The sequence below is a fragment of the Aulonocara stuartgranti genome, assembly GCF_965226115.1.
Source record: "Aulonocara stuartgranti genome assembly, chromosome: 1".
NCBI lineage: Eukaryota > Metazoa > Chordata > Actinopteri > Cichliformes > Cichlidae > Aulonocara > Aulonocara stuartgranti.
In genome coordinates, this window is record NC_138939.1 from 4886865 (window position 1) to 4898993 (window position 12129).

At 38.0% G+C, this 12129-nt stretch overlaps 1 protein-coding gene across 2 annotated transcripts; it reads left to right on the forward strand.

The window, feature by feature from the left end:
* The first annotated feature begins 112 nt into the window (after nt 1-112).
* LOC309702947 (adhesion G-protein coupled receptor G1-like) lies at nt 113-10316 on the forward strand. Of its 2 annotated transcripts, none has more exons than XM_082527601.1 (13): nt 113-655; nt 761-796; nt 934-985; nt 3955-4039; nt 4222-4329; nt 5322-5483; nt 5561-5618; nt 5709-5800; nt 6647-6765; nt 8271-8548; nt 9464-9566; nt 9693-10027; nt 10118-10316. In XM_082527601.1, exons 1-13 carry the CDS (start codon nt 598-600, stop codon nt 10162-10164), a joined length of 1533 nt encoding a protein of 510 aa, XP_082383727.1. In that variant the 5' UTR covers nt 113-597; the 3' UTR covers nt 10165-10316. The 2 variants fall into 2 exon arrangements, with proteins under 2 accessions (XP_082383727.1, XP_082383728.1); XM_082527602.1 differs by having other exon boundaries at nt 9693-9974.
* The last annotated feature ends 1813 nt before the right edge of the window (nt 10317-12129 follow it).

Here is a 12129-nt window from a genome sequence, read left to right on the forward strand (position 1 = left end):
CTTTAGAAAAATGACAAGATGCGAGTTCAGGTTTCACTTCCTTGATAACTTATAATTCTCAACATTTCTTGACAATTATGGTTTAACGTATTCCTATCTGCGTATATGTAAAGCAGTAACATTAGAGTAATTCCTTTTCTTCAAAAAAAACTAATATTCATTATTCAGTTACATTTTTTGTTTCTGTGTAAGTGTCAATTAATTTTTTTAAATGGTCAAGACTAGCTTCAAACCAGTTAAAGCTCTGAAGCTTGTTTTGGTTAAAGCAAACTAAAAGACCATGATGTGGTCTGGCATCATGGTCTTGGCTGGTTAGTCATGTTCTAAAGCTTTTTCACAGTGTGTCAGTCTATGTTTACAATGAAATTTTCAGTGGAAATTTAAACCAGCAGCTTCAAATTGCTCAGTCATGACATCTTTGAAAAAACCCCAAAACATTAGCCATGAATCACTTCCTCCTCTGACCTCTGAACCACAGCTCTGCTAAGAATGTGTGAAATTCTCAGCTCACTTGGTTAAGCACACTTCAACCTGGTAGGGCAGCACATTGAATGGTCCTCTTACAGCATAGAGCTATTTGTGGACGAGTGAGACACGATGTGGATTACACTTTTTCTCGTCAAAATCATCTGTTTTTCTATGTCCCAAGCTGTTGGTGAGTAATCTTACGATGTAATTGCTGATATGTTTACAGTTGTTTGCTTATGAGATGAGTAACACTAACTGTAAACAGCCCCTTAAAACACTTCTCTACTACCAGGTGGCAACAACAGTTTCACAACGCAGAAGCCACTAAGTAAGTACTGACCAAACAGCCGAACATCTTGCCTTTCATTTGTCTCTGAATTCAGACTTCAAAACTGTATCAACTTCAAATCTTGTATGACTGTTATTTTCTGATTCCTTCACTTTCTGTTTGCTTCACTTTGACAGGGTGTGAAGATGTCCTGCTTCACTGTACACAAAGTAGTCTTTTTTGGACACGGTAATTTAAATGATGGACATCTAAACACTCCTGTTTTGGATAAGTTGCATTGTTGTACTACATGAATGAATTAATGTGGACACTATTTGCTGTGGATAAATGCTGGATTTGACTTAACGTGACTGTCAAAAAGAGAAACACAGATATACATAATAAATTTTGTTTATGGAATCAGACATTAAACCTATTGAAATTAAGATGAACAACATGTTCATATCTAGATTGTCATCATTTATGTGTTTTGAAATATCTGCCTCAGCTAAAGGCTACGTCCACACTAATACGTTTTCGTTTGAAAATGCATCGTTTTCTCTCTGTTTTGGCCTCCCGTCCACACTGAGACGGCGTTTTTGCTGATGGAAAACGCAGCGTTTTCAAAAAGTTCTTGAAAATGCATATATTTGAAAACGGTGCTTTCACGTCGCAGTGTGGACAGCAAAAACGCAGACTTTCTAAACGATGACACATGTTAGTCATATGATGCAGTCATGTGACCAATTAAACTAAGATAGCGGAGGGCATTATAGAGCAGTTGTTTTCTATTGCTCTCAATTTTGACAGCCTTATTAAAGATTAATATCAGTTTGTACATGCTCCAGAGACCTTATTTAATTCTCACTCGCTTTTGCATCTTTGTACTTTTGTGTTACTCGCAGCAACAACTCCACCTCATTGTTAGTCCATTTAAAAAACTCTGTGCTTTTCCTAAACATTTTGCCGCGACATTTCAAAGAGCCTGAAACTAAATAAACGGCAGACAGAAGTGAGGCAGGTCGAATCTTCTTGTTTCACGCATGCTCAGTACTGGAATGTAAGCGTTTTTGGCCGTTACAATGTGGACGCGCAACTCTGTGAAAACGACTGAAAACGCTAGTGTGGACGCGGAGCATTTTCAGACAAAAATGCCGTTTTCAAATCTATCCGGGCTAGTGTGGTCGTAGCCAAAGAGTACTCCTGAGAGTGTTAGTGCCTTTCAGAGTCATAAATGATGCTATCCAACTGCCTGTTAGGGTACCTGGGTGGTCGACCCACTGTTTGTCCAGCAATAAAGCAAAGTTTGAGTTTACTTCCGCCTCTTTGAGTCTGCATATTGGGTCCCCAAATCTGCCTGCCACACACAGCCACCATGACACTGACTTTTACTAAAAGCTGACAGTGTCATTTGGTGTCAGTGCGCGGCTTAAATCACCAGACTGTCATGCAGGAAAATGGGGTTTGTGTGCTTTTAGAGAACTTCATGGGGTTTTTTTTTTTCTTGAACTTTTGGAATTCGGAACATATTCCATTAAACAATGTGTTCGATCAACTTAGTAGATCCATGTTTATGTTTATCATATATACACTACTACTCTGTTTACTTTTTACATTGTACATACATATTGAAGATATCAAATACCCAATTTCCTTGCGGGCCAACCTTCGGGATCAATAAAGTTTATTGAATTGAATTGAATTGAAATATATAAAGCAAGATATATGGAATTATGCAGCAAAGAACAAAATGACAAAATGACTCTAAATATGTCTTATATTTTAAATTCCTCAAAGTAGCCACCCTTTGCTTTCTTGACAGCGCTGCAAACCCTTGGCCTTCTGTTAATGATCTTAATGATGTAGTCACCTGAAATGGTTTTCACTTCACAGGTGTGCTTTGTCAGGGTTCATTTGTGGAATTTCTTGCCTTCTTAGTTGGGATGGGACCATCAGTTGTGTTATGCAGAAGTCAGGTTGGTACACAGCTGACACCCTGTTTCACAACATATGTTAGAATTCGTATGATGGCAAGAAACAAACAGCTAAGAGAAACAGCAGTCCATCATTGTTTTAAGAACTGAAGGTCAGTCAGTCTGGGAAATTGCTTAAACTGAATGTGTCCAAGTGCAGTCGTGAAAACCATGGAGTGCTGCCATGAAATTGAGGACTGCCACAGGTAACGAAGACCAAGAGTTACCTCTGCTGCTGAGGATAAATTCATCCAGTCACCAACTTCAGAAATTAACAGCACCTCTGATTAGAGCCCAGATAAATGCCACACAGAGTTCCAGTAGCAGACACATCTCTACATCAACTGTTCAGAGGAAACCACGACTAAGGAAGAGCAACAAGCAGAAGAGATTTGTTTGGGCCAAGAAACGCAAGGAATGGACAGTAGACCAGTGTAAATCTGTGCTTTGGTCTGATGAGTCCAAATTTGAGATCTTTGGTTCCACCCGTTGTGACTTTGTGCAATGCAGAAAAGATGAACAGATGGTATTTGCACGCATGGTTCTCACCATGAAGCATAAAAGAAGAGATGTAATGGTGTGGGGGTGCTTTGCTGGTGACACAGTTGGAGATTTATTCAAAACTGAAGGAACACTGAATCAGCATAGCTACCACAGCATCCTGCAGTTGGACCATCATTTATTTTTCAACTTGACAATGACCTCAAACACACCTCCAGGCTGACCAAGAATGAAAGTGATGGAGTGCTGCGCCAGATGACCTGGCCTCCACAGTCACCTGATCTAAACCCAGTCGAGATGTTTTAGGATGAGATGGACCTCTGGGAACTCTTTCAAGTCTGTTGGAAAACCATTTCAGGTGACGACCTCATGAAGCTCAGTGAGAGAATGCCAAGAGTGTGCAAAGCAGTAATCAAAGCGTGGCTATTTTTAAGAATGTAAAATATAAAACATGTATTGACTTTTTTCACACTTTTTTGTTTTCTACATAATGCCATGTGTGCTCATTTATAGTTTTGATGCCTTCAGTGAGAATCTGCAACATAACTAGTCGTGAAAATTAAAACAAACCAGTAAATGTGAAGGTGTGTCCCAACTTTGACTGGTAGTGTTTATCAATATTTGCAGGTAATATATTATCTGATTATTGTAATGGAAACGTCACCTTCAGTATATATTCATAGATTTAGTTGTGCCATTTGTTTCAGATCAGTGAATACTTATATAGTGAGTATATCTTTGCAGGTGTTATGAGGAAAGAACTGCAGCCTGTGAACTCAAAAGGCGTATATTCGGCTTCAGTCGTCAAACCGTGGACTCATCACTAGAGGTGAGCACATTTTTGGGGGGTGAGTTTGTTGTTTTTATAATATCTTTTCTTGAAAGATCTATAAATACCTGAGACAAGGAACTTTTATAAATTATAACCTGTGTTATATATATTTGTATTGATATACTGTGGAGGATGTATGCATTCAGATCTTTTTTCATGCTCTTGTTTGTGCTTTTCAGGGTGATATGAACCCTACATCTCACCACAGAATTCACATCCCATCCTCAGCTTTCAAAGGAGCTGCCACCACAGTGATGGCTTCTGTTATCAACAGCACTTATTTTAAGGTAAGTAGAACCTTAAGAGAGAACCTTAGTCCCATCATACCGTAAGAATACATAATTTAAGTATTGTCTTTCATAGAAACATTTTGCATCAACTTTTTTTTCCAAAAATTTTGTTTATTTACTTTATATCCTCTGTCCCTTGAAGTGGAGATCAGGTCTTGTTTGATTGCAGAATGATATGATGGCTGAGCGAGGCAGAAAGGATTTTACTCAGAGCTGTAGAAGTTTATTTATAGCTGTCAGAAGGTGATGTGGAAGAAAGCCAGACGTTAGAGACACAAAGGTGAAAGTTCAGATGGAGGATGGCAGCTTTTGAAAAGCCTGAGCAGGGGCAAAATGACAACATCCAAAAGTCCATTATGGCTTTGCAAGATAGGGCGCTAAAGTTGTAGGATTTGGATTCTCAACAGGACACTGCCCTGCAAAACGAATCATCTTTCCATGGCATCCTTGTTGCATTCTCTTTAAGAGTCCTCACTTTTCAGAGGGCTTTATTATTTTCTCACGCATCAGTAGGAATGGAAACTTATAAGAATTTAGCAATGCTGATTCCATTATCAATAATTTTTACCCACTCGATTGCTTATTGATGCTCATTAGGTTCTCGTGGGCTTTGCTTTGAGAGTCACCACCAGCTCCAAGCAGCATGTCAAAGATATGAAAATGAATTGCATGCTGTGAGCTATTTCCCCTCTTTGTTGTTATCAGAATTGGGGTCTTTTAAAAAGCAATGTATTACACATTGAACAGGATACTTTTCTTCAAAGTAACGCAGTACGCTACTTAGTTACATCTAGGGCAACATAATTCATTATACTACTCCTTACATTAGGAGTAGTATATATACATACTCCTTTCTCTGTAAAATGGCCCAAAATTCACTCTTTCATAATTACCATTTCATAATATAAACCTACAGCCTACAGTCCCACACACAACAAAAATCCCATTTTCAACACTAACATTACTGTCATGTGTCTGCCTCATTGCAGCTGAGTCCTCCTCAGAAAAGTAGATTCCAATTCCACCGCAGAGAAGGCACTGTGCTCAGACGATTAGTCCTCGCGGTGAAGGCAGTTAACATGACAGAAAATGGTGAAATCATCAGAAATCTCTCACAACCCATCATGTTATTCTTCAAACACAACAAAAAGGTAAAAATACAAACATAGTTGGGCTAACATCATATTTAGAAAATGGAATAACCTGTTTCCATCTTATTTTGATTTAGTCTTCACAGATTACAGATGGAACTTGTGTATTTTGGCAGGAATCAGACAATGGAACAGGTGCTGTTATCGATGTCATTGTTTGGTATTTTTATTTCTAAGTAAAAAGGTGACGCACACTTACTTGCTCTGATTTTTTTTCCTGTGTAGGTTACTGGAGTGTTAAAGGCTGCAAAACCAATAAAACTGAAGATGAATTTATTTGCAGCTGCGACCATCTCAGCTTCTTTGCTGTTCTTGTGGTAATATAATTTAACAGAAAATGATCAAACTTTGGTCATAAAAATATATTTTTGTCTTATTATTGTTTAGCAGCTGTAACTCGGCACAGCATATCAATTAGGAGACAAAATGCCATGTGTATAGCATTTGAGGGGTGACATATTTTGTATAATTAAATATACCAGAATAAATGAGAGGAATAGATTTTTTAATGCCAGCGTGAGCTAACTAGTGCATTACATATAGATTGTATAAAAGCAGGATGTAACCTGATATGTCACTCGTTAGTTTTGGAATCAGCATTTAGAAGCCTCAGTGTTAGCCGCCTTGAGGAAGAGAGGACAGCGGATGTTAGGAATCTTCATCAATAATCTGTATTGGTACATTGTACAGATACAGATATCTGCTTTTGATGACTTACGAAACAACAATAAAATACTGGAATACTTGTATTCTCTCACTAAAACTGAAGTACAAATTGTTTGACTGGGTTGTGTCACACCACATAGTATTTGTTAAATAATATCACTAATCTAAAGGTTAGCTGACAGTATTTAGCCAGAGCTGTTTATGCTAGCAAACATGTTACTCAAAGCTGGCGCATGCCTGACTTTGAGCCTCTCGTTATAACTACAATTATAACTCTATTACAATTGTAATAAATAGGATGAAATTATCTATAGAACCTCAAAACTATTTTTGTACTAAGCTGTAAACTTGATTGTTAATATCATTATGGCAATTTTAACCTTAGTAATTAACTTGCTTTTGGGGGAACTGCAGTGTTTAGCATGTCTACACCAGCTTCTTGGTCACACTGGTACTTCCCTTATTTTTACATACGTACATATTGTCTTACGTTTCAGAACCCTGAGATATCAGTCACAAACTTGGAAGCGGAGAAGCTAAGCTACATCACTTACATTGGATCAGCACTTTCAGTCGTCTTCACATTCATCAGCCTGATTGTCTTCATTTGGTTACAGTGAGTGTCCTCATGTCCCGTGATGTGTCATATTTAAATATTGTAGAATATCTCTTTAGTTTAGCAGACGAGACATTTTTTTCATCCTTTCATCAAGGACCTAAAGTAATGTGTTCATACTAAGTGAATTACTGCCATCTCATTTCATAGAAAAATTACATTTTGTTTTGTTTTTTACTATGTTGTGAAAGATTAGACATTAGTTATTAAGCATCAGAAAACTAACTTGTCCCACACACTTAACATGACATTCATTGTGAAAGATTTCACATCAAGCATTTCATTCTGAGTGGCAAAAACCCAGGTCACACAAATAGCCAGGAAGCCCACCACAGTGTTTGGTGGCTAAGTAGATGGCTTGCCTGTTTCTGAGAGCACTACTATGTTATGTTGCTAGGTTACAGCGCCTCTCACCACATGTTGCTTCATAGGACCTCAGTTGTTGCTCCAATTTTTGAAACTTTTTAAAAATAATGTTTGAACTTCCCTGCATGAATGCTTTTTTGCAAAACCTATTTAGTTTGTAAACCTAAAGAAATGCCTGGGTTTTTGCCATTTGCAGAGAGTAGGTTTTAGTTCCTTATAAATAAATTATTGTTCTCTCTTCTATAGTTTGACTTGTTGTCTGTGACACTGCACCCTGCTGATAGTAAACCACTTCAGCCCCCAGTCTAGTTTCAACACACCTATATGTCAGTATTGCGCAGCAGCTATAGCTATAGCTGATACTTTCGCTTTAGTTCATTGTAAATTTACATTGAACTTTGGCCACATCTCAATTTACCTTAAAGTATTTTATGGGGTTGGAAAGCTTTGAAACACTGTGAATCCTGACACCTATGTCAGTTGTTGTGAAAATGTTTATATTTAATGGCTCTTGCATGTGACGGTGCCAAAATGACATGGTTACCAAATCTGCTCCAAACTTCACGTTTGATAAGAGTCCAAGTGTGGAGACGTCTCTATGTCTTTTGGTCACAGATGAACGAACTACTGCATAGGCATAGAAACAAGAAATTGGGTACTTAAGTTGTAAACATCATTCAATGTTCATGAGATGTACAGGAAATTTTCATTGTGGGTTCTACACAGGACAAGCAACTCCTTCATGAAACTACCATGAAGAAATGTGTAAGCTATTCATGTGACAACAGGAAATAGCTTGACAGTAGCAACAGTTGGCCTCAGCTGTAGCACACTTTGACAAAGTGTGAAGACCCTATCATCACTGCTGCCAGCTTCAGTTTTTTGTCTTTTATTGTTTAATCCACAGGACCACGTGCCTCACTTACACATAGACAAGACATTTTATCTTGTATATTTAGTCTTATAGCCATTATAAACAAACAACAAGCTTATAATCTCTATTGGTGTAAAGTATGGAAAAGCATGAAAAGTATGAACAGATATTGAAACTGATTTTAAAATTAAACATCTAAAAATGCCAGATTATGTCTACTGTCTGCAAAACTGGTGATAAATAAATAATCCTGTTTCTCTTGTAGTCGGCGGTGTCCTGAGAAGGCCACAGGTCTGCACATGCAACTTACAGGGGCAATGTTCTGCCTCCACCTCAGCTTCCTGCTGTGCAGTTTCTGGGAATGGCTGAGGAAAAATGAGGACAGCTCAATTTGCCTGGTTCTTGGTCTCTTTCTGCATTGGTCTCTGCTGGCCACCTTGACCTGGAGTGCTCTGGAGGGGTTTCAAATCTACCTTTTGCTCATTCGGGTCTTTAACATCTATATCAGGAGATACCTGCTCAAACTCTGCCTGGTTGGATGGGGTTAGTGAAGTTTTGTTGGGACATTGTTTCTGTCAAATATGGAAAAAAAAAAAGAAAAACACTAATGAAGCAATAGTTCCAAGACAAGACTGAGGGCAATTAATATAGGCAAGGTAATTAATGATTTGAAAACAGGAGAGTAACAAGACAGCTGAATCTAATCTAACTTCTATCGTTATCCTTCTATCAAAAATGAGAAACTACCTAAACGGAAATACTGAGCACAAGTTGGGGTGAAACTCATAACTGTTGAGACCTGACAATAAAGAACACTAAGAAACCAAAAAACTGACAAATAACCTTAAAAACAAGTAGAATTACACAAAGAAAAATTCAGAAACAAGAGTATCCTGAGCTCTCTTTGGCTGTTGTTTGAATTGGTCACCTTTAAATTAAGAAAAAGTTATAGTGGGACATTTTCACACATTATCTACTAAAGCTGCTGAATGTTATTGACTTTTTTCCATTGTGTTGCAAATCACTTCCTCTCTCAGTTCAGCTTCTAGTCAACTGAACAAACTGACAAAGTCTGGCAGTTTAGAGATAAGAGGAATATGTAGATGGGGCTCAATCTCAAAATTTCTCAAGGTTGGTGATTTGTGTAGACTCGTATTATTGTTTTTTGTTTGTTTGTATTTTTTTCATGTAGAGCAATTTCTTTTTGAATAAATTAAATTAAGAGAAGCCACATTCCAGTGTTTGCGTTTTACCCGTACACACACAGACACTGGCAAGGTTCTTACACTGAAGCCCAGAACTTGGTGATAATCTAACATTCTCCGTATATCTTTTATTTTATGTTTGAGAAACTGCAATGGATATTGCAAATTTAAAAAAAAAATGTTACATTTGATCTTATCTTGGTCTTTGTATCTAATGATTCAATTAAAGGTAATTGATCATTCTCTTGTCCAGGTTTTCCCACATTGGTCGCAACAATTTGTGGGATTTCAGGTGTTTATGGAAAGTACACTCTACAACTAAGGGAAACCAAAAATGGCAATTCAACAGCACAAATGTAAGAAACTCAGTGGTTTTGATTTTAAATATGTAATTAGCATGGTATTTTGATTATGCACAGATACATGCTGTTATGTTAAAGGAGCTCACTGTATTTTTTTATTTTATCTTTTTTAATGGGCAGGTGCTGGATTAGCAGCGACTTCCAATCAAAGTGTCCTCTAGTCAGCTACATCACTACTGTGGCCTTTCCTTTGTTGGTGGTCGTGTTCAATGCCTGCATGCTGGGGCTGGTTGTGTGTAAGATGCGGAAATTAAGAAGTGATGATAAGAAGATGAGCTTTGTAAGCAGCAGTGACTGGAAGAAGATAAACAAAGCGAAAAGAAAGAGGTTATGGAAGGACTGTGTCACAGTGCTGGGCCTCAGCTGTGTGCTGGGGTTACCTTGGGGGTTAGCCAGCACTACGTACGTTTCACTCACTGGGATCTACATATTCACCATTTTGAACTCCCTTCAAGGTTATTATGTGAATGATTCTTATATCAAATATGCACTGGACTTTGATCACTTGCAAGAAGAATTAACACTCGTTTTTCTTCTCTTCTCAGGTGTATTTATATTTCTTTGGTCTGTGGGTTTGGCCCGGAAGTCTTGATCGGGCTATGTTTCATTAGTCAGAGACTCTTCAAAAAATGTTGAACACCAGTTTCAGCAGCCAATAGCCAATAACAGCCAAGATGTATTATCTATGATGTATATTAGGTGTTGACTGTTGAATGAGTTTTTGGGTTTTTGTTGCTGTTTTGTTTCTTCTTTTATATGCAAATGTATATTTTCAAAAAATGCAGCTATGATTCTTATGGTTGTATTATTTTTAGTAGAGAAGGCAAAGATTCTCAACAATTTACTGATTCATAAAAGACAATTCATGTATTATGACTTAGGTAAGTTACTGTAGATGGAAACTTTTGTGCTTTCATAAAAACATTTGGTTTCACTGCAGGTCAGTCTCTCAGTGAACTATACACTTTCAGATATTTTTGTCTGGCTTTCTCACGTATGAGTCAAGTAGGAAAACTATGATTAAAATATTTTAATGCACAGCATCATTTCTACACACTTAAATGGTCTAAATGATAATTTCTGGAAACTATCATAAGGTTTAAAGTTTCATGTTAGTTTCTTGAGCTAAAATTGCACCTAACCTTTTGCTTTAGTGGTTTAGGTACAAAGATTGCTGTCAGTCCTTCTGTTTTAATCAACAGTACATCCTGAAACACAAGCCAGCCTATCACAGAGCCCACATACCCTCTCAGCAGCTGACTCAATGTGTATTAGTCACCTATAATTGAGGAGACTATGCAGACACGCCATGACTTTTTGCTACTGTACAGATGATTGTGAAGCATGAATGTTGCAACATAGCTCAGTGGTTAGTACTGTTACTGATGGAGTGTTTAACATGAAAAAATACTTTAATTGCTTTGGACTGAACTAACTTTTCAGTGAAATGGGGCTGCAGACATCATCTGGTGTTATCTGACAGGAATTGAAACTGAGTATTGAACTATGAAACTCAATAACAGAGTCGCTCTAGAGTGACCCCTTGTGCACAATAATTGCAGCCTTTTTTTGTTTTATTCGTGGTTTTACTCATAGGCTGGTTGATTTACAACAGCACATAATGTGACAGATCCTCCAAAACACATGCAACCAGAGTAGCATTTAATTCAATTAAGCTGTAGTTATACATCCAGTTCATAAGAACATTATTCTCAAGGCACCTTACATAATAAGACAAAGACCCCAGGAAGGAAAACCACAACCATATGGTGATCCTTTATAAGCAGCACTTGGCCATAAAGGAAAGAGACAGGAACAGATCTTCAACACAAGCCATCTGCTTTTGTGGTTCCAGGTGAGGGGAAATAGAGGATAAATAAGAAGAGCACACAGAGATAAGGAGGGCACAAATTATGAGAAGAAGGCAACATTTTGTGGTAAGCAGTAGTGCCGTAAAACACATCAAGAGTGAAAAGAGTTTAACAGAGGAAGAATTCTTTTGTGCATCATGGGAAGTCCCATCACATCTGTCAAACAACTCACGGTTACAGCTGTTCAAAACACCACGAGGCTGGCTGACATGATTGTGATGGGCAAGCCGTGAGTGCTCAGACTGTGTTTATTGAACGCAATATGGATGAGATCTTGGCTCTGCAACGGGGAATTGATACAGGGAGTGCAGAATTATTAGGCAAATGAGTATTTTGTCCACATCATCCTCTTCATGCATGTTGTCTTGCTCCAAGCTGTATAGGCTCGAAAGCCTACTACCAATTAAGCATATTAGGTGATGTGCATCTCTGTAATGAGAAGGGGTGTGGTCTAATGACATCAACACCCTATATCAGGTGTGCATAATTATTAGGCAACGTCCTTTCCTTTGGCAAAATGGGTCAAAAGAAGGACTTGACAGGCTCAGAAAAGTCAAAAATAGTGAGATATCTTGCAGAGGGATGCAGCAGTCTCAAAATTGCAAAGCTTCTGAAGCGTGATCATCGAACAATCAAGCGTTTCATTCAAAATAGTCAACAGGGTCGCAAGAAGCGTGTGGAAAAAC

Coding starts and splice junctions, on each gene's coding strand:
- LOC309702947 (XM_082527601.1), top strand. CDS start 598: ATGTGGATTACACTTTTTCTCGTCAAAATCATCTGTTTTTCTATGTCC. Junction 4,040..4,221: donor CCGTGGACTCATCACTAGAG/GTGAGCACATTT, acceptor TGTGCTTTTCAG/GGTGATATGAACCCTACATC. Junction 5,484..5,560: donor TCTTCAAACACAACAAAAAG/GTAAAAATACAA, acceptor ATTTTGATTTAG/TCTTCACAGATTACAGATGG.